Source organism: Pelecanus crispus, chromosome 9, assembly GCF_030463565.1.
Source record: "Pelecanus crispus isolate bPelCri1 chromosome 9, bPelCri1.pri, whole genome shotgun sequence".
Lineage (NCBI taxonomy): Eukaryota > Metazoa > Chordata > Aves > Pelecaniformes > Pelecanidae > Pelecanus > Pelecanus crispus.
Window position 1 is genome coordinate 15,555,367 of NC_134651.1, and position 21,150 is coordinate 15,576,516.

At 36.3% G+C, this 21,150-nt stretch overlaps 1 protein-coding gene across 3 annotated transcripts in view; it reads right to left on the minus strand.

The window, feature by feature from the left end:
* Positions 1-21,150, minus strand: part of ACAP2 (ArfGAP with coiled-coil, ankyrin repeat and PH domains 2) — a 71,363-nt gene that overhangs the window by 8,268 nt on the left and 41,945 nt on the right. Inside the window, exons 10-23 of one of the 3 annotated variants that reach the window (XM_075716287.1) lie at positions 19,472-19,584; positions 15,716-15,736; positions 12,538-12,589; positions 10,819-10,919; positions 9,510-9,615; positions 8,878-9,086; positions 8,595-8,664; positions 7,137-7,231; positions 5,564-5,748; positions 4,652-4,744; positions 3,140-3,327; positions 2,689-2,798; positions 1,567-1,677; positions 1,273-1,334 (exon numbers count right to left, since the gene is read on the minus strand). In XM_075716287.1, the coding sequence (XP_075572402.1) occupies positions 1,273-1,334; positions 1,567-1,677; positions 2,689-2,798; positions 3,140-3,327; positions 4,652-4,744; positions 5,564-5,748; positions 7,137-7,231; positions 8,595-8,664; positions 8,878-9,086; positions 9,510-9,615; positions 10,819-10,919; positions 12,538-12,589; positions 15,716-15,736; positions 19,472-19,584 (1,516 nt within the window). The remainder of the gene's footprint in view (positions 1-1,272; positions 1,335-1,566; positions 1,678-2,688; positions 2,799-3,139; positions 3,328-4,651; positions 4,745-5,563; positions 5,749-7,136; positions 7,232-8,594; positions 8,665-8,877; positions 9,087-9,509; positions 9,616-10,818; positions 10,920-12,537; positions 12,590-15,715; positions 15,737-19,471; positions 19,585-21,150) is intronic. The other 2 variants (XM_075716285.1, XM_075716288.1) reach the window with 2 other exon arrangements.

Consider the following 21,150-nt stretch of genomic DNA (forward strand, 5'->3'; position numbering starts at 1 on the left):
TCCTCATTTAAGCTCATAATCAAGTATATATAATTTCAAATTATCTGTTCCTCTGCCAAAGAAAGCATTTGAATATCTGAGCATCTATAGTATTTTTATTCTTTTAATTTGAATTTCCTAGAAAAGTTGTTTAAAAATAAATTTGAAAAATATCTATTCCTAAGGATAAACTAAATAAATTGGGTTTATTTAATAGAGTTCATCTGGGATATTGACATGAGACTCAGTGTTGCCCTTGAGTATATTCCAGCACCAATCTGGTAAAAGACATAAGCACACACAATCCTTATGAATCAGTGGAAAATACATGAGGGCTTTATAGGAGTGAGCCAAGAGTACTCAGCACTCAACCTTAAAAATAAGGTTTGCCTTTCACTACTGCCAGGTATAGCAGTGTGTTTTTAGCTAACCTGACAATCAAGCATGCCTTCATTATTGATATTTGCACAAGAATAAATTAGGTTCCTATGGAAGCATACCATAATAGAAGAAATGGCTTGCATAAATATCACATCAGAACAGTGTCAATTGGGACCAAGTGCCTGAGAATAAAGTTGCACTTATTCATTAGATATAATTTGTTACTTTTTTTGTACCAGTTGGCTCGAATGTCTGCGAATTCCTTTTTTTTTTTTTTTTTTAAATCAAACAGTAAGATACTATGCATACAAAAATACATACTTAAGAATGACTGCTTTGTTTCTTATTTGTATTTTAACAAAATATTTAAAAATAAAATTTGAGGAAATAATACTTTGCTATTTCTGTCTGGGGTTATTTTGAAATACTTGATGTACATTTTTACACTGGTGTGCAAGCATTTTTTTCTTAAAAAAGAGGACCACTCCACTAGAAGGAGAATGGTATCCTGTAATAAGATGAACTCCTCAACTGTCTCTGAGCAACCCGGGTCAGAAAGCTGCTATTAAATAACGTCAGGTAAATCTAACATTATGTGAATTTCAAAGGAACATCAACAGGAGAAAACTGTGGACAACTACCAGAAAAACAGGTTGGTAATGGCTGTAGTAACATACACTACTATAATAATGTACTTTAAACACTCTCCTTTTAGGTCCCCTAAATAATCTGAAAAAGTCACACCAGTGAATTTCAATGAGGCTTTTAACATGTATCAGTTGTTTATAAAAAAAAAAATTACTGCATGAAGCTATCTTAAATTTCCCTCCTAAGAATCTAATTGTAAACTGATAAATTCCTGAATACACTTCTTATACTGCATTTCAGTATGGTTATTAGTAGAGTATTGACCTGGCTGTCCATAGAGTCCTTCCGATTCACGCATTTCTTCATTCATCCTTGCTAAACGCAACCTATGATTTAGGAAACAAGAAGAACAATGTCATCTTTAAAGCACTAAAAAGACTGCAACTCAAGACTTACAATGCACTCCTGAACCCCACACCAGTGAGGTCATCTATGGATAATGCACTCTTTTGCCCTCCCTGTTTTTATGTAAAGGAATTTTGACATGTCTTATATTTCTAACTTGAAACGGAATAGGAAAACCTAGTTACCTAATCAAAAACAGAACGCATGACTTACAATGTTACAATATCTGCATTTGCAGCTTCCACTGCTATACTCAACGGATCTTTCCCATCTTCATCAGTGGCATGCTGGTTTGCTCCTCGTTTTAGGAATAAACACACTTGTCTGTTTGGAAAAAGCATTTAAGAATAATTTTAACAATAGAGGAAAAAGCAAATAATTTCAAGCTAGATGCAATGTATTTGGCTTACATTGCCAAAAATCTCTTGAACATATCAAAACAGTGTTGTTCATCTAGAAGAACTAAGACGTTACCACAGTAGTAAGCAAAACCTTAATTACTTAATCCACATTAGAAAGATAGCCTAACTCAAATCACACTAGTGCAGCAAGGACCTGAACTCTTTAGAAGCGAGACTCTACCTTCCTGTATCATCTTAGGTTGTAGAACCCAAAAAGCCCTCATCCCTTTTACTATGATAGACAAGAACCACTGAGTAGGGTAAATCAATACAGGAAAGAACACAGTTCACAGGTGCCTGATTTACCCAGCAGACACTGATCTCCTTTTCCTCTGCTATTATAATTCTTCATCTTTATAAACAGGGCATACTAACTAAGCTTACATCTTAAACTCTCCCAAGTTGTTGCAGTCTGTTTAGAATTCATGCATGCAAAGAGTCTGGGCACCACCAACCAGATTATGTCCTTCTTTGAACTAAGCTGGTACAGGGCCTTCAGTTAAAAGCCATGATTCCAAAACTCAAGATGTAATGCAGTACATTTTGAAATGAGATACACTCTTGGTGCAACACACAGGTGGGATGAGTCAGAAAAAGCCTTGGCCCTCACACACCACCATTTCTCCTATTTGTATCACATTAAGAAAATGAGACAAATCTCATGAGTCTTCACCAAAAGTCCATGCTATTTCAAAGCATTATTAAATACATGTTTTTACAAAATGGACCAAAGTGTGTTTATAGATGTGTGTTTTGCTAGCGGATGAGACTGCTAACTCAAAGTGTTATTTCCTCTCTCACCACAAAAGTCTAAGAAAAACCTAGATCACCTGAAATACATTAAAATGCCAGAATATTTGGGGAAATGAAGAAGCTTCACATTAACTACTGTAGTAAAGGATGGCCATTTACAAATTCTGGAGCAGTGAGTTACCCCGTATGTCCTAGAACCGTGGCATGGTGCAGGGGTCCTCTTCCTTTCATGTCCCTGATGTTCACATTGGCCCCATTCTGCAGCAGGAATTCACAAGTAACCAATGAACCCTACGGAATAAAAGCAAAGAAACAATTCAGCACCAGATCTCTAGAATAAGAGCCAAACCTGTTCTGCTGTCTCACCACTGAGTCATGTGGCAAAGGAAACGAAAGGGATTTTGCTTCCATATCAAATTTAAACACTACTAGGTTATATAATTCCAAACAAAGCATTAACTGGAAAAAAACAGTTCAGAAACAACTTTCAGAGAACATTGTAAAGACAACTTCAGCATCACATTATCATTCATTAGCAAAGCAAGCAGTTCAAAAGGAGCAGTGACACAGAAATATCCCTATTATTCCCCCTCCCCTCCCCGCGCATCAGTTGGGTGCTGTATATCCCATACCCCTCGCACTGCCTGAATGAGTGGTGTTGCTTTGTTTTCTTCTACATTGACCCAGTTTACTTCAGCTCCATGGGCCAATGCTTCTGCCATATCAGGAAGATTCTTCTCAAAGGCAGCTCGATACAGCTGCAATCCTGGACTAGGCTGCTTGGAGTCACAGAACACAGAAGACTCTTGCTTGTCTCCTTCTGAAATGAAAAAAAAAAAAAAATTGCTTATCTGTAATTCTTTTTTTTTTTTTTTTTTTTTAAGGTACCTCCTGGCATTCTCACCAAAAATGTAATTTCTCTGGCATAAGGTAGCTCAGGCTTTGCAGAATGCTGTGCACTGTTGCCCCATTCTGCCAGGAGAAGTCACAGATGCCTTTAGCTTGTTCCACCATTCAGGCATGGCAACTTCACAGATTTATTACTGCCCAGAAAACATTCTCTCCACATTATTGGCATGTGTGAATATCCTTCAGTCTACCCATTCCATGTCATTTCTAAGAAATTACTTTAGGTTAGAAGTGTCTTTTATCCTATACTGCAAGATATGAATAATACTAATTTCCTGCAGAGATGCAGTCATATAAATATATCTTTATCTGCTACAGCTTGATACACCTGAATATGAGGCTAATCCTGTTCTGACCTAATTTTCCTTAAAAGATACCACTGTCATTTACCAATTACTTGCTGTGGCTATAATCTTTTGGACTAAAGCGTAATTTTTCTTTTCAACTCAATAAGAGTTATACAGAGTGAAGTCTGGGAGATAAAGACATTGTTATATATAAGCTTTCATGAGTTACAGCATCATGTTTCTACAATGAAGGCAAAGAAAGGATTCAAGCCACATGCTGCTTTCCTACAAACCACAGCTGTGAACTACTGGATTTAAAACATACCTCAGAAGAGTGCTTTGATGTTGAAGAATAAGTTTGCTTTATGAAGAAATGTTTTGGATATTTTGACAAGCCATACTCAATACATCTGTCAGCCCAGGATACTAATATTAGATAGCAAATTATTTCATCAATCAATTTACAAAACTTTCAGTGAAGAGGGGGTAATGTTTAAAGACATGGTCAATTCCATGTAAGTGGAAAACAGAAAAATTAAGCAAGAATGCTCAAACAACACAAAAAAGCCTATTATCTGTGACTTAACAGGAATTCCATCTCCAAGGATTTAATTATTTATAAAAGGATTACGCATTTCTGTGGAGACTTGTCTGCACCAAAATGCAGCATTGCGCTCTCTGCTGAAAAACAAAGTTCTGGCTCGGTATCATCTGATTGCAAAAAAACATAGTTATCTGAACTCACTTAGGAGGATTCAATGTTGTTTTTGCTACTAAACCCGGTGGAGAGAAGGATCACTCAAACAATTATTACCCTTGTTAAAAATTTTTCAGCCCACCAGGATAGAACAGACATGAATTGTATCACCAAGTACTAATCTCTGACAAGAGCACGCCACCAAGAAGTAGTGATTAAATTTTCAGCCTAAAGTGGAAAACCTAACGTACCTGGTTCATACAAACTGTTAGCTGATATAGTAGAGGCAAGGTGTTCTCTGCTGTCATCAGCACTCTGCTGGATCCCACTGTCACTGCTTCGTACTGTTTGGGGAGAAACTGTAATGACTATGCAGACCGTAAGTTACCTACTCTTCACAGATACCATGATAATAAAGCAAGCTCTTATACTTGCTCCTGAATACATTTGTTTTAATGACTAGTAATTATTCAATATTCGTAATGTATCCATAGAAAAATATGAAGTCACATATTGCAACCATAATATTTATAATAATAATAAATGTCAAAGATTATTAGACAGGAAAAGATCAGGATAAGTAAAAAAGCTTAAATTATTTCATGAAAATACTAAACAATGCAGTAGCCCGGAGACAATGGATTACAGGCAGGGAGATGGCCACAACACACAATGGATCACTAGCGCAAACACTGAACACGCCATAGCTGTAGTACTTACTACTACGTAGTTTTGAAGAGGTATCAAAGTAGGAGAAGAGTGAATCTAGTTCATCAGGACAGAACAGAGACTCTCGCCTCGCCTCGTCGCTACTTACAGCAACCGCTGGGACATGCAAGTTAGCAAAGCACAAAGCAGGCAGTAAGGAAGGGACAGGGCAGGAAAGAACGTTATTGGAAAATCAAGAAGGATGAAAATACGGAGGAAAGAAGGTGGTTAATATGTTTCTGAATGATAAGCAACCCCACCTCAAATTCTTCCCCACCTAAAAAATGCACATCTCTGAACAAGTCTTTTCTCCCCTTTGCTTCTGAACTAGGCTATGCCCCATTAAAAGACAGATTCCAATTTCTCTGCTTGAGGCAGGAAATCAATTAATACAAAAATATGTTACTTTAAAAAGAATACGTGTAACGTGGCTAGTAAGAGAAGTGTGTAAATACCTTTTTGGGATGCTGCACCTTGTTCCCCTGCCAAAAGGGATTTTTCAGGCCCACTATGCCGTTTCTCTTCCTGACTTTGAGGCAAAACTTTTGTTCCAGATTCAGGCAGAGGTAGTGATGCAGGCTGCTTCTCTACAAACTTTCTTTCCACATATTTTGCTCTGATGTATGCCTCCTTTTCCTGCCTGTCATATACAAAATCCCTGGAGTTAGTAAGCTAATATTTTAATATTTTCATGTATTAAAAGAACATCCATTTCATACTAAAGCCAGCAGCCAAAATCGTAAGTTGGCACTGCACATAAGACACACTTACAACACATTTTCAGAAAGATGAAGAGCACACTGTCTAACTCTTTCTGGATTCTTGATTAAATTTTGCATAAGGCTCAAAAGAAAGTAATTTTGTTAAGTTCATATATGTATATTCTCTTTCAGGCAGAGACTTTAGAAAGTGGTATGTGGAAGAAATAAACATTAGCTACTGTATGATACTTAGAATAGACTATTTCAGTTAGAAAGGACCTACAACAATCATCTAGTCCAACTACCACTTCTTGGTACTAACACACGTTTTACTTTGTTAATAACCAATTAATATAGCATATATTTGGTTTCTTAGGTAAATATAAATTGCAACATTTGTTAAAGGAACATCAAAATTGCACAAGAGAACCGTAACAATAATAAGCCTTAGGTAGGCACAGCCACCAGTTCCATAATGCATACTGAAATATTTTTTCTTGTAACCTGAGATTATCATCTTAAGACACACACACCAGTTGTGACAAACTGATGAAAGGGTCTGTAAAAGTATTACTATTGAAAATGCTGAAAAGCAGTTACCACTAGAAGGAATACCTAGTAAATCTCCTACATTATTTATATTATCATTGTCTCCAAATTGCCAACACTTTATAACACGCTGTTTTCTATACCATAAAACTGCCTGACAGCAAGCAGCACAGAACTGGAAAAAAAGAAGTTTTAAAAGACATCTTATACAGCAGAACAAAACATTAGGAAACTACCTTTAGAGGCAAATTAGCATCAGAGAAATGGAAGACAGCAGAACAATCATTAGAAGGTTGCTGTAAACCAGCAGAGCTCATGTACAATGTAGGCAGAAAGAAAAGAGCATTCTGGAGCTCAGGGAACAGAAGTCAAACTCAAGAACAAAGTCACTGTAAACAAAAGGCACAGCCACATGCTCCTTCCAGGAGCTCACAGACCAAGTACAGCTGTCTGAGATGGTACAAAGTAAACAGGAAACAAAAATCAACATGCCCACATTGATGAGACAGAGCAGGATGCTGTACAGTTGTCATTAAAAGGAGGGAGCGAGATCGGAAAAGCAACAAGTGAACAAGAGAAGCCAAAAGGGACCAACAGAAGGAATACCCAATACAGGTAGAGAGTGAGAAAAGGAGGAGAGCAAAACATACTGGTGATAAGGGGAAACGAAGAGTAAATCAAAGGAGTGTTACACAGCTAAGTGGCAGCATCTTTTACAGCTGGAGGCTGAAGGAAGCAACAGAAGAAGGAAGTAGAGGCATTGCTAGTAAATTACTACCTTTGGCTTCCAGGTTGTGGCTTCTTTATTCCCACTTTTTCCAACTTCGCTTCATATATTCTATTTATAACATCATTTCCCAATTCACACATAAGCTATGAAGCAAAATAAATAAATTCAAATACAGTTGCAAAAGGCTTTATCTACCTATTTAGTTGTTTTTAATCTTACTCAGCCTATTTTTACAACTTCGTATTTTCACTGGTAGAAGTACACTTACAGAAATAAGCATGGTTTATATCATGGTAATGAAAACATCAGTGAATAGAGAGGCCAAATTCTGAGTAAGACAGCAAAAAAAGATAGCCACTCTTTTAAAGTGCCATTCCCTTCTGAAAAAGGACTGCAAAAATGACCATCTGTCATTCAAGAATCTTTTCTGTGCAATCAGAATGACAACTGCAGGCCTCATTAACAAAGGCACTCTTTTCCACCAGCTTTGCCAGTAGCTATTCTTATCTCATTGGCAAGAGACTATTCAATCAATTCTATTCCATCTTGTCCAACAGGCATTTTTGCTAAACCATAATGTTATGTCTATAGAAAAAGATCAAAGACAAAAACCAGCCTGCAGATACTACTTTAAGGAGAGTTTGGCCCATAAAGTCCAACTTACTGATGGCAACGAACAGACTTCTTGCTTCTAATACCAGGTAGAATAGTCAGCTCTGCTATTTACATAAACAGGACAAGGGGCATAGTTTTAGGGGTTTTTTTTGTTTGTTTCCTCAGCATGAACACATTGATATTAAAATTATTTAACCACAAGAGAAACACTCCTACTTGCATTGTCTTTTGATTGTTCAGAATAGAGAAGCAATACCTAAGTACCAGAAAATCACAGCTAGACACAAATGCTTTGCACCAGTTATTCAGCTGCACACATGCATCCATGCATGAGTTCCTATTTTGGTATTTCAATGTCACATGATTCTCATAACCTTGTTTCAAGCTAGAATTTTGGCAAGCAAATAACACACAAGAGCAGTTTTGTGGATGTTCTCCTATAAGCTAGTAGGAGTACGAAATCAAGATCTCACTGTAAGAGTTGGCATCTGAATTTTCAAGTATGATCATGCTTTAGGCTGATATAGCACTTCCAAAATTTTTCAGCCCCTATATTATTGGTCTGTAAACAGATTTCCATTTTTATATGTTGAAAGTATCAGATGAAACTTACTACTCAAAGTGTATTTGCAAACCCAAAAGTGTCTTAAGTTGTTCTGCCTCGCAAGTTTGTAACAAGAATGACTACTGCATGTATTATAAGAAAGTGTAAATTAAAAAAACCCACAAAACCAAACCCAACACGCAACTATAAGCACTTTTGAGTAGAAAATTAAAGACATGCACTGGATACAAACGCAAGTGTGTCCGGCATTACACTTTCTGATATAGTGGCTTTAGAACAACAATCTCAGTACCAAATAGAAACTTGTTTCAAAAATACTATCATACCTTTAGAAGTTCAGGTTCCCATGAATCCAGCGTTAAAGATCTTACTTTTGAAAAGTGGACTCCCAAGCTCCTAAACAGCATGAAAAAAATACTAACCTGTAATGGCATGTTGTGCCTTACCTCAGACAGCTTTACCATTAATTTATGCAAATAAAACAGTTACCTTAATTCTGTTTACAAACAGGGGTCTCTAACATTTCTTCAATATACACTTAAGAGGCACACCACCCTTCCTAATTAAGTCAATGCACAAACCACATATAGTTCTGAAGAGTTCCCCAACCTGTGTATCCCAGAGCACTCGATGCACAGCGTGATTCCTAGGTTGATACTGGCCCAGCGAGGATCTGCCAAACCACAATCACAGCAGGCAGCATTACCAGGAATACACTGAACTCGCTGTAGAGCACTTTCTCCCTTTAACAACTTCTCTTTTGTCTCACTGCCAGATTCTAGGCTTCCAGTAGAAGGGGATGATTTCTTTTCCTGTTTCTGAAAGAAAACAGACACACACCCCAAAATAAAAAAATAAAAGTCCTACAGATACTGACAGTGCACTAGAATCCTAGAAAAGTAACTTCTGCATTTAAGGCCAAGGAAAGCCATAGAACTGAAAAAATGTTTAGCTTTTTAGAAGAACTACAGAAGTGAATATAGGAGCATCCAATAATCCTATGAATTTTAATCACACTACAGAAAAATCCCATCAAAACATACAGGCCAAAGTAACATTAGTAAGATGGAGTGAAATATAGATTAGATATAAATCATAGCCTTCAAAATCCATTGCATTTCCACTGGAAGACAAAAAATAGATTCTTTTCCCCCCTCCCCCTCTCATAAAAAGAGGTTTTCTCTATTTTTAATTTTCAGGATCTAAAGGGGGGTTGTTGTCTGTTTGGTTTTTAAACTCACCTCAGATTCATCCCCTTTCTCTCTATATGCTGTAGCAATACTAGTCTGAACAGCCTTAATCCATGCCTGTCGCAGCTTTTCCGAGTCAGCCTGAAGCATGCAGCTCCTGTGACAAACACACATGTACTCAGGTTCAGAGACTGACCAAGCAGCTAACATCAAACAGCAGCTTGTTCAACAAAATACAGACTCTTGAGAAAGTTTCTTGCTACCACCACAAGTATATTGTTTAGTAGGCATCATTTAATGAACCCATTTATTTTGAGATAACAAAGCAGCTGACCTTTTACAAATTACAAACTCCTTGTTTCAAAACTATTTGCTGGTAATGCTAAAACATATAGAGATGACTCTTCAAATAACCCGGAGAATGGCCTAGTTTCCTATTCCCTTTCTTTTCTTATTCCAAAATTTTCATTTTTATATCCTCACATGCAATTTACCTCTACTACTAACTACACAAGATACAGGTATCAGTCCTTGAAAACACAGTTCATTCATTGAGATCAAGAGAAAATTTTAAAGCTCTCTGACAAAGAATGAACAACGTTTCACACCAACAGTCAAAGGAAATGGGTCATGAAGTATAAAACTGTTCAACTCTTATGGGCTGAAGAAGTATAGGCAAGCAGGAGCAAAATGTATGTTAAAAGGAACCACAACTGAGGAAGCAAATATTAGGACAGAAGAGAAACGTAAGTACAAGTGGGGAGAGTCGATAACATCCAAACCTAAAAGCAGATTGACCTTACATCAAAAATTTAAATATGGTCACATATCAAAATCATTAATGAGAAATCCATGTCCTGCACACTGGCTGTGGCAAGACTGCGATACTTCTCCGAATATAACCAATACACTGCACTGCTACAGCTGAAAAATATTTTTATTCAGTAGTTTCATTTAGTGCACTCTGAAATGTAATTTAACACTACTGAGATGACAACTTATTAATATGTTTCTCTCTCATTACACCAATCAGAAGTCTGGAGAAACTGAGATCTATTTTCTACATTACTAAGCAGCTTGATAGTATCAGCTACTACTAAGCCACAACTCCACAACCACAAGCCATTTATGCATAAAGCACAAGAATGCATGTTTATTTTAATGCCAAAAGTAAACTAAATACTAGGGATGCTTCTCACAGCATCACTTACTCTTAGCCAAAATTTCAGAAAAAAGAATTGTTCAGATACTTTTCCTGTTTTGATCTATCCCAAGAGAAATGTTAATCTTGCATTTCAGGACAACTGAATGTAATGATCGTTTTATTTTTAAGTAATTATGCTCCATCACTTCTCCTTACTTTGTTGGAGAAACCACCTCAAAACAGAAACGTCTTTCTATGTCCTCACAGTGTTTAACTGTGCAAAGCCGCAAGTCTTCAACAACTACTGTGGGATTATCCTAAGAGACAAAAATTAACAGAACAAGTCACATAGAGGAAACATAATAAAGTTGCTAATAATCCCAAATTGTTTATAATTTCATAGAATCATAGAATCATTTAGGTTGGAAAAGACCTTTAAGATCATCGAGTCCAACCGTAAACCTAACACTGCCACGTCCACCACTAAACCATGTCCCTAAGCACCACGTCTACATGTCTTTTAAACACCTCCAGGGATGGGGACTCCGCCACTTCCCTGAATATAAAGTAAGTGTATGCTAAAGCCTCAGATTTAATTCTATTTGTTTGTTTACACAAATTTTCCCCCCCAAAAATAAGTTTTTAAATAGGTGGAATCAAAGCTACTTAGCAGAAAATATTTAGATAAATTTTAATGTTTCATTATATTTTATGAAAATTTAACACAAACTTTGGATAATTCCTTTTTACCTACAACCGAATCTACTAAATAATCAACACCTTAAATTTAAACAACAGTATTCAAAGGAGTTCAAAGATATTTTCTAAGAGATGCAATTAGCTCACAAAAAAAAAATCAGGAAGATTATACCTAAATCAGCAGTACTATAAGTGCCAAGTACAAAAACCAGAAGCTGGATGTAGTGGTTTTGAAAATTTGATTCAATTCATAAGAATTCTATTCTAAGCTAACAGCATTTTAAAGGTGTGTTTCTAAAAAACCATAAAAGCGTAATTGGAATTCACAAACACAAAATGCCCAACTCAAATGGGCTCACACAAACTCAACTGTTTGTTTCCTTTCCAACCACAAAAATGAAGACCCTTGATTTGACAGCATCAGCTAATAAGCAATAGCCTCTGAACCTGGTCTGTTAACACTGAAGAGAAATTAATTGTCATAAGCTCTACCCTCTTTTTTTTTTTTCCCCTTCTCCATGCAGTTCTCTATTTTTTTCCAACATGAAGAACAGTTACAGCTATGTGGTGCAAAAGCAGTTTCTAGAACAGTAAACAAAGGAGCACGGGCCCATGTTGACTGGAGAGGCTGGCTTCTACAGCTTGGGGCAGAGTTGCACTTGCTGCTGCTGTAAGATACAACTGTACTTTCCCACCAGCAAAAATACAGATACTGACTGCTGAACCACCTTACATTTTCGGTATTAAACACATTTATATAGCATCCCTGACTGTTTCATAACAAATGCTTTAATGCCTTTTTTTTTTTCTCTCTCCTCTCTCCCCAACTGCTAAATTAGGTATGTGAACCTAGTAAGTAACTGGAGAGAGCAAGTCCTGAAAGAGTTAACCACAGCTGCTGAAAGAACAGCATGGAGTATTTCCCTGCCACCAAGTGTGTACAAGCCTTCTGGGACCAACAGCTTTTAAGGCTCTCCATAAACCTTCTCTGCAGCAAGGTAACAAAACCCACAGCAAATAAAGTACCTGCTCACAAGTCACTGTGCAGGAATCTCGAAATCTGTCAGTGTAGCTATTAGTTTCATTTTACCAAGGGAGAATGTAATTTAGAAAATACAGTAGGTTGTTCAAGACCACACAGGATGCCAATGTCGGCACTGTTTCTCCTTCCCCTGATGAATCGGGAAAACCATCACCCACACCCCAAACTATCCCAAGCCAGTTTTTGATACCTACCTTAAATTTCTTCTGGTACACAAGTTGGTTATTTTGTATTGAGAACCAGCGCCTATTCAAATAAAGAGATATCCAGAGAATACATAACTGATTTTACAGTGCTTATTTGACCGAAATGTGATAACATACAGTCTACAGAGAGACTGCATACAGGAATTCATAAAAGTAATGCCGCAGTCAGTTTTGGCAAGTATTTCATAAGAATACTGAAAAAAGGGAAAGCAGAGACAAAACAGAAAAGAAAGCAAGGTTCAAATAATTTGAGTCCTAACAAACACATTCATGTTACGACAACATTAGTTAAGCTATCACACAAACCATTTCCATTTCAGAGAACATTTACTTCTGTATTTTAGCAGCAAGCTACAATTTTAAGTAATTGTTTGATAACACAAATTCAGACAGTTTGAATAACAAAAATGCTTAAACTATGTAAACTACTCCTGAAGTATTTTTGAGAGTAGAACTAACTTACTAAGGCACTAAAAATACTAGTGTTGCTATCCCATGTAGGTTTAGTGTCTCTCTATATTTGACATTTAAAATTTTAGATGCTGAAATAAGAAGATTGCATACAAAACCAAAGCAAATCCAAGGAAACCTTTTAAGTAGAATCCTAACTTAAGCCTCAGCTTTGTAGGAAAATATAAAATAAAAGATTTAATGAAGGCATCCTATCAAATCCAAAAGATAATGTAATGCTTAAAAACGCCTCTGAACTGTATCCTTCCTTGTCAAACTCCCTGTTCAGATAGGACACAATTCATAGAGTATGGAAAGATCATTTGTATTTTGGAATACGAATTCTTTAACAACTGTTTTATCAGACCACTGAATATTAAAAAACCAGCAAATGTAACCATCCCTTTCTACCTCTTCTGGGGATGCACAAAATAAAAGCTAACCAATCATCACTGACAGAAATTAAGGAAATATAAAAAATAGTTTAGTCCTGCAGTGAAATTTACACTTTTATGTTTTTGTGAACCTGTGTCTATCATAGCATAATTCCTCAATTATCTCAACTACCCCACTTATACCACATATCACTGTTTTCTGCACTGACAATTAGTTTGAATGGTAACAGTATACAAAATATTTTACTGCAACATATCTTGTAATTCTCCACAGGCTGTTGAACTTCAAGCTACGGTTAACTACAATTAGTAACAAGAGGGCTCCAGATATTTATTCAACCACAAGCCATTCAGGAAAAGAAGCACACAAAGGTTGTTAAAAGAAGATATACAAAAAAAAGTTAGATTCAAATCAAAAAAATCTAGTATTTGTTAGAAAAGTTAGTACTTGGTAGACAGATGAGATTCTACCTTTTAACAATTAATCTTTTCAAATGTTGTGCAGATATATTTAATTTAAAAAGCAACAACAGGATCTTCTTTTAATACTGGATTTCCAACATAACAATCATTTTTTGGGTCAAGATTATTGAACAGAATAATGCAAAAAATTAACTACTTTTTCAATTTATTAACACCAGTAGTTTTGGTCACTTCTATTTAAAAGGTATCACCTTTACCATCTATTTAAAAAAAAAAAACCACAGATGCAGTAACTAAGCCTCAAATATGAGCATAAGGCAGGTTATTGCTATTATTTAAATAGGTACTCAACAAAAACCAGACTAGAAAAGGAAAATAAACTCAGGCTTTTTTTGAGCATAACACCAAATAGAAAAACATGAAAAGCAGTGCCTAAGTGACAAAGGTTTTTAAAAAAAAAAAGCAGCCTTGCCCCAAGACAACATGCAATGGAGCAAATCCCTAATAATGACCCTAGGTATTGTAATTAACTTCATTAATTCAATGCTTCATTTGGTCTACAGCCAAATATTTAGTGAAGTACTAAAGTAAATAAGCTCCAATCTGATCAACTAGATATAAGTGAGCACACAGATTGTAAAACAAATTTGTGTCATCTTTAAAGCCTAGTCTATAAGTTTTCAAAGTATTCCAGCCCCTTTTTTTTCTAGTAGAGAAATTAAATCTGTTTAAGGGAACTTTCCAGTCCAGCCAGAAAGTGTGGGTTTTTTTTTTTAAAGAAACTTAATGAACAAGATCAACAATTTAGAATGTAGCATAACTTGTAGATCACACTTTTGAAGTAGATGTCAAAGGAAACTAAAAATTAATACACTTTATTGTATACCTGAAAAAATACAAGTGGCAGACTCCCCTCCAACACATCAGCACCACAGCAGTTTTATTCAGGCCCAAAACTTTGAGTTATTTCATATTAACCAACTATCATCAATAAACTCTACTCATTACTGTAGGAAACAGACTGCTGGGGATCTACAGTAGTAACAGCCAGGAACTTCTGAGGTGCAATATATGTACTGAAGGTGCTGTTATAGGGTATACCGCACCTATCCTGTTCCAAGAATTAATGTTCATAAACCTTTAGGCAGCATGTGTGCAGTAAGTACTGACCATTATGAAAGTTTCTTTAAACGTGTCATTCTTTCAAAAATAGGAGAGAAGCATGGTGAAGGAGAAAACATATTTGGGGAATCTTAAAGGAATTTGCACTGCCTCACTCAGTAGCACTTAAATATAGATGTTTGGGTTTAGAAACTGAATGTTTTCCATCATTCATACCTACACAATTCTCAAGAGTATTTGTTAAATAGGAAACAATACAAAATTAATTGAAAAACATTTCCAATTTCTGAGAACTGAGAGTAATACCAAAAAGAAATATAAAATTTGAGTTTTACATTAAAAATGAATCATGCTGATTGATTCTCAGAACGAAACAGTTTTCATCACTAGTTGCTATCAGCATGCAAATAAAACAGAGTGATTAAGAATGCACAACATTTAAAAGTTACATCTTTATTTCCAGTGAAGTTGATAAGAAAAATCTCGCCAACTTCAACTGGAAAAAGTCAAAACACTGATCTCGTACGCTCAGAAGTTTGAGTGCAGAAATTTTGCTTTAATTCCTTTTTAGCTAAAACTAACTCAATCTTTCTAATTCTTTTAAAGGTGTTGCGCAGCAGGTATACTGGCACCGCAGGCAGAATCCTTCTGTTATTTTCTTAGACTGAGCCACTTATACATCCATTGCAAGTAATCAAAATTAAATGCAGGGTTAATTAAGAGCTTTTTGCGTGCCAAAGAAACATTGGGAAGGTATAAAAGAAGCTGGTTGGTACCTGATGTGATCTGGCTTTTTCCTGTCATGTGAAAAAATGGGGTAGGATTAAAACATAAGAGAAAGGAGGAGAAGGAATGAAAAATGCAAAATGAGCAAAATAAGCAGAGAATTAGCATGATCTGAAAATACAGCAGAATTGAAAAGGAAAACATTTAATACATCCAACCTCAAAGCTATTCATAACATACTAGTATTTATAAAGGCTTTTCTCCCTACACGCATTTATTCATGTATATCTTCATGACATGGACTTATTTTTCATTTGAATTTCTAGGAACCAAACCAGCTTTTCCCCTACTCCAGAATACTAAATACACCTGATTTCAATTCCTGATGCCTTAAGAAAAATTGTGTACAGTAAGACATATCATTCACTAACAGACAGACATACATTCAAAAAATAGGCCTCCATACCTGTTACTGTCACTTTCCAGCATAAAGATACAATTTTGATTCCGAAGTATATTATCTGAAATACTCACGTATATTATACACTATTTAGTCACAATAAAAAGAGATTGCAAAATCTCCAGCTCTTTCAAAACACAGCAACATCGAATTGCAAATAGCTCTTGTGGTTTACTTTGTAACCTGCTCAAACACTATTTGTTTCTCAAGCCAGTGTCATGCAGACATATCGCAAGAACCGGAAACCTGCAGAAGCACAACTAACTGAAGTCTTCAGACAATTAAACCCAAGCTGCCAGCTGCCCCAGGAAGAAACGACATCATCCTAGCAAGAACTTAGCTCAGATTGGAAACAAAACAAGTTATCATTCATTAGAACAGATTTACCCCCCTTCAAAGGGCTGCATTATACTGTTTTAATTATTTTCTCCTCCAGCAATCAGACTTTCCAGGATAATCCACTATGGTGTCCATGGATTCATTGACCAAGACATGCACACAGAAGCATCATGATTATCTAATTTGTTAGCTAGAATCATACTGATATGTGTCATACCCAGAGAAAATCCATTGTACCATTTCCTTTTCTCTTATGTTTTTAACGCTGGCAAGTTCAGCTAACAGTGACAATTGCAGTGATTTTTGCTGCCTTTAATTCAGTCTTGAAGGAATACTTAAAAAGGCCTGGAACCGTCAAAATACCAACTGATACCAACAGAGGGAAAAAGAGAAGCTACTATTTTAAATACGTATTACTACTGACAGTGCAACCAGCAAGGAAGATCAGTTCCATCACCCTTGGTTCAGAACATCAGGAAATTCCAGTACTACTTCAAATTCTTCTGGTTTTGTTTCAGCTGGTTGATTTTCCACCCACTTCCCCCAAAGATGGGCATATAATGAAGCAGCAAACTACCTAGTCAATGAGAACACTGACAATATCTTTTCTGTCTTGAGGTCTCTGACTTCAGCTCTGAATTCCCTCATATAAAATACATAATTCTCTGTTTCCTCCTTTGGTACTTCGTTGTACATTTTTTACACACAAAACAGTTTAATGCAATAACACAGTCCTTTTTTGTACTCTACCTAGTGACTGGAAAAACCACTCTCACCTCTAATATACAGTAAATTTTAATCAGTATTATCTCCCTGCAGCTGAAACTGCAATACTACATAAGTAAAGCATTCCATCAGTGGAAACACACAGCGAAAAGTGGCAACGACCACTTCAGTGCCTACAACGTAGCAAGCAGTTACAAATGTATTCAGAAGTAAGAATGAGATTAAAATACTTCTCTATTTTTGTTAAAGATGAAAAATGGGGTTAGATTCAGAACCTAATAGTTGTCTTCATTAAGAAGGTCTTAAATGTATATTTTATGTATAATAGTAGTAGTTTCATAACAATTAGTAATGGTTTGTTAATGTGAAGTACAAAATTGATCGATTCAATTTCTAAACAGTGTTTATAGATAGCACATCCAATGCTATTCTCTGCCTAATTCTGAAGCATCCAGCTATCATATCACAGGGAGATAAATTATCAATAATCTAAGGTTAAAAAAGGTTAAGGTTATTAAATACTCCTGTGAAAAACAGAAGAAACTATAAGCAAATATAAATTATATAGTAAAAGTAGGTAGCTCTGACTCATTACTGAGCTGCTTACCTTGGCTCTCTTAAATAACTTATTGTTTGGATATATTTTTATTATATATGTTCAAACCTGTACCTTAACCTGAAAGAATGTCATTGTGTATCTTGATTTAATTATGACTTCCCCATATTTATTTTGTCTTCATTTAAATTTCCAACATACAGAAGTTAGTTTTAATTGAATCCTACTACCTAACCACCTTAAGGTAAGATACATGTCCAGTATTACTAGGTATGAAGCCTTGTGGAAGAAGAATTTCTTTAGCTACCTTCCAACACTCCTGCCCTGCTCCCTCCCCTTACCTCCCTACAAAGCAAAGCCCTTATACTATCCAAAAGAACCCAGAAAGCAAGTCAGTTTTGCCTTCAGTCAATTATCAAGAGGCTGCAGTCAATCCTCCAAAACATCTTGCAAAAAGGACCCTTTCAGCCTGTTGAGAACCCAATAAAGGACAATCTCCTGCCCTGTTACTGTGGATTTTTCTCAGTGTGCTTAAACTAACGTTTTGCTTCAGACCAGGAATGTGCTTTAGCAGCATTCTCCCAGTTTGCTCCCTTCACCGTCCTTTGATGCCTTGCAGATTTGTCTTGGAGAACTCCAAATTCTGCTTGGATGAAACTAACCCAGAAGGTACATTACAATTACAGGCAGATAATCAGACCACAGGACCAGACTAGAAGTAGTCCAAACCAAAATCCCTTATACTAGTTGCACATGACTTGCTAATACAGATACAGACTTACTGATGCCAGTGGCCCTTGCATGAGTCTACAGGTTTAAGCGAAGCAATCCCAATTTGTTATAGACTTGTGGTGTTCCAAGATGCTCAACAAATTATAGAATAATTAAGGTTGGAAGGGACTACATATCCAAATCCACATTCTGGTCTTTGAAACGCAGCAAATAGTTTAACAGAAGCACTGCTGTAAAAATTGCAGAGTATGACAGTAAAAAGAGCTCTATACCACAATAAATTAACTTTCAAATTCAAGAACCGTATCTAACTAATGTAAATGCTCCAGCATATATAATATTTCCTTGAAAAAAGCATACACCCTTGGAAATGCAAAAGAAATCCTGTTCAGGGAGAAAAATATTTAAACAATAGTAAAATATACCTTGGTAAAGAGGCATGACTAACAACATATTTTGAATTCCCAACAGGACCATTAAAACTACTAAGGAGAAGTCACTGCACAGGACAGAAATTGTAAAGGATAACAATTACATGCTTATCTTTCAGGAAAAATAACTTGAGTCCTTGAGTCCTTCACTGTGTTTTCCTGCTTCCAACCGCTATACAACATTTTACTTTGTCCTCTAACACTTACTTTCCCAGCATGTACTTTCACATAGCTTATTGTATACAATCATAAGGATTGCTGTTTCAACCCCAAAGACCAAAATGCAATTACAGAGCCAGACTCTGCACAACAAAGCAAGCTTTCCATACATAGGACTTCTCCAAACTAAGATACACTCTTAGAAAAAGGCTTGCAAACAACTAGGACAGAAAATAAGGAAAACTGGCTTTGGAGTGTCATTTCTACATTAATTAACAGAGTCGTCCAAGTGTTCCGTCAAAACTGTGGAATCAGTAAATTGCATAGATTATAAGTCAGATCAGAATTTAGCTTAACAAGCAGTATTTTAATAAGCTAGTAAATAGAGGTTCTGAATAATTACCTGTTCCAAGTCTTGAAGGCATTGCTGGCTCGCTTAAATAGATAACCTTCCATAACAATACCATTGGCTGCATCTACATTGTATTCTAGTTTAGTATCATCACTGGAATAATCCTAGTACAAAGGAACAAGACAAGAAAAAGACATCGCAGTTTCAAGTGAAACTTCAAATATTGGCAGTATTACTGTCAAAAAGAGTAAACATTTAGGAATAATGTTTTGCTTGCAACACTTACTAGTCAAGCCATGACTTGCAACCCCTGAATTTTTTTTTTAAAAAAGCATTTTTAGGAGATCAGAATGCTGAAGATTCTTACTTTACCTGCACACAAGGGGAATTTCTTGCTTAGGTATCGGTGACCTCTATGGCCAAGTAGAGGCCATATGTATGGCCAAACATTACTGACAGAGCACCTGATGCTTCAACTGTCTGCTCAAATGGTCTCACATATTCCAAAGAAAGGGGAGAGTAAGGTAGAAGAAAAGTGGCAATGGGAGTTAGGAATCAAAACTGAAAAGCAATTGCAGCCTGTTGCAGACAACTGTATAGAGCCAGTCGTGCTTTAGCATTTTCTTCAGCTCTGTCACCTTGACAAGTGGGCCGGATCAGAACTTATAAGACCAGTAAGCAAATAAAGAGGATGCTATCAGTTATCTCTAAATTATTAGTTATCTCTAAATTAAATCTATGATTCTATTAGGACAAGAGGAAATGGGCTTAAGCTGCGCCAGGGGAGGTTTAGACTGGAAATTAGGAAAAATTTCTTTACGGAAAGGGTGGTCAGGCATTGGAACAGGCTGCCCAGAGAGGTGGTGGAGTCCCCATCCCTGGAGGCGTTTAAAAAACGGGTAGATGTGGCACTTTGGGATATGGTTTAGTCTGGTCTACCCTTGATTAGTCTAGAGTGGGCTTGGTAGTGTAGGTTAATGGTTGGACTGGATGATCTTAAAGGTCTTCTCCAACCTAGATGATTCTATGATTCTATGATTCTAAAGCTGTCAGGGTGATGGCAATGATGACAAGAACTCAGCACTAATTTTTTGCTTTATGGTCTTTAAGAATATGAAGCTGTAAGTAGGACAAGGGAATATACATTTCAATTTAATAACAAATAATAACAGCTAATAACAGTTAATAACAGCTTTACAAGTTTTAGAAAGGTTAACTGCTTCACAAATCCAGCAAAGGTAGACTAAATGGTAATACACGTGCTGATTATTTGCTTTCATATCTCGTCTGAAACAGCAGGGACTCTTCCCAGGGAGCTACGGAGCTCAGGTATTCAGTGAGTGGGAGGCTAACAGCTACCAGGGGTGCATGAAAATGCACACATTGAATGGCATCATTTATCATAAGCTATGTCCAGAGATCAAAATAATATACATGCTATGATTTAATTTCACTGTTAGTAAAATATATCCTTAAAAGTAGACTAGCAATATATGGCTTTTTCCCCTTAACTAGAGCACAAGAGACACGTCACTGAAAATTAAGTTTCAGAACAAAAAAAACCCCAGGTTAAATACTGAAGATGAGGGACATTTCATAATGTCACACTCCAATACCTTCAGCAGGTACTTTTTGTACATTGCAAACATCAGTTTTGTGTGAAAAGTATGTCTGTAAATCTGTTTTGTACTTTGCTCCTTAGATTATTTGTCTATACATATGGGAAAAGA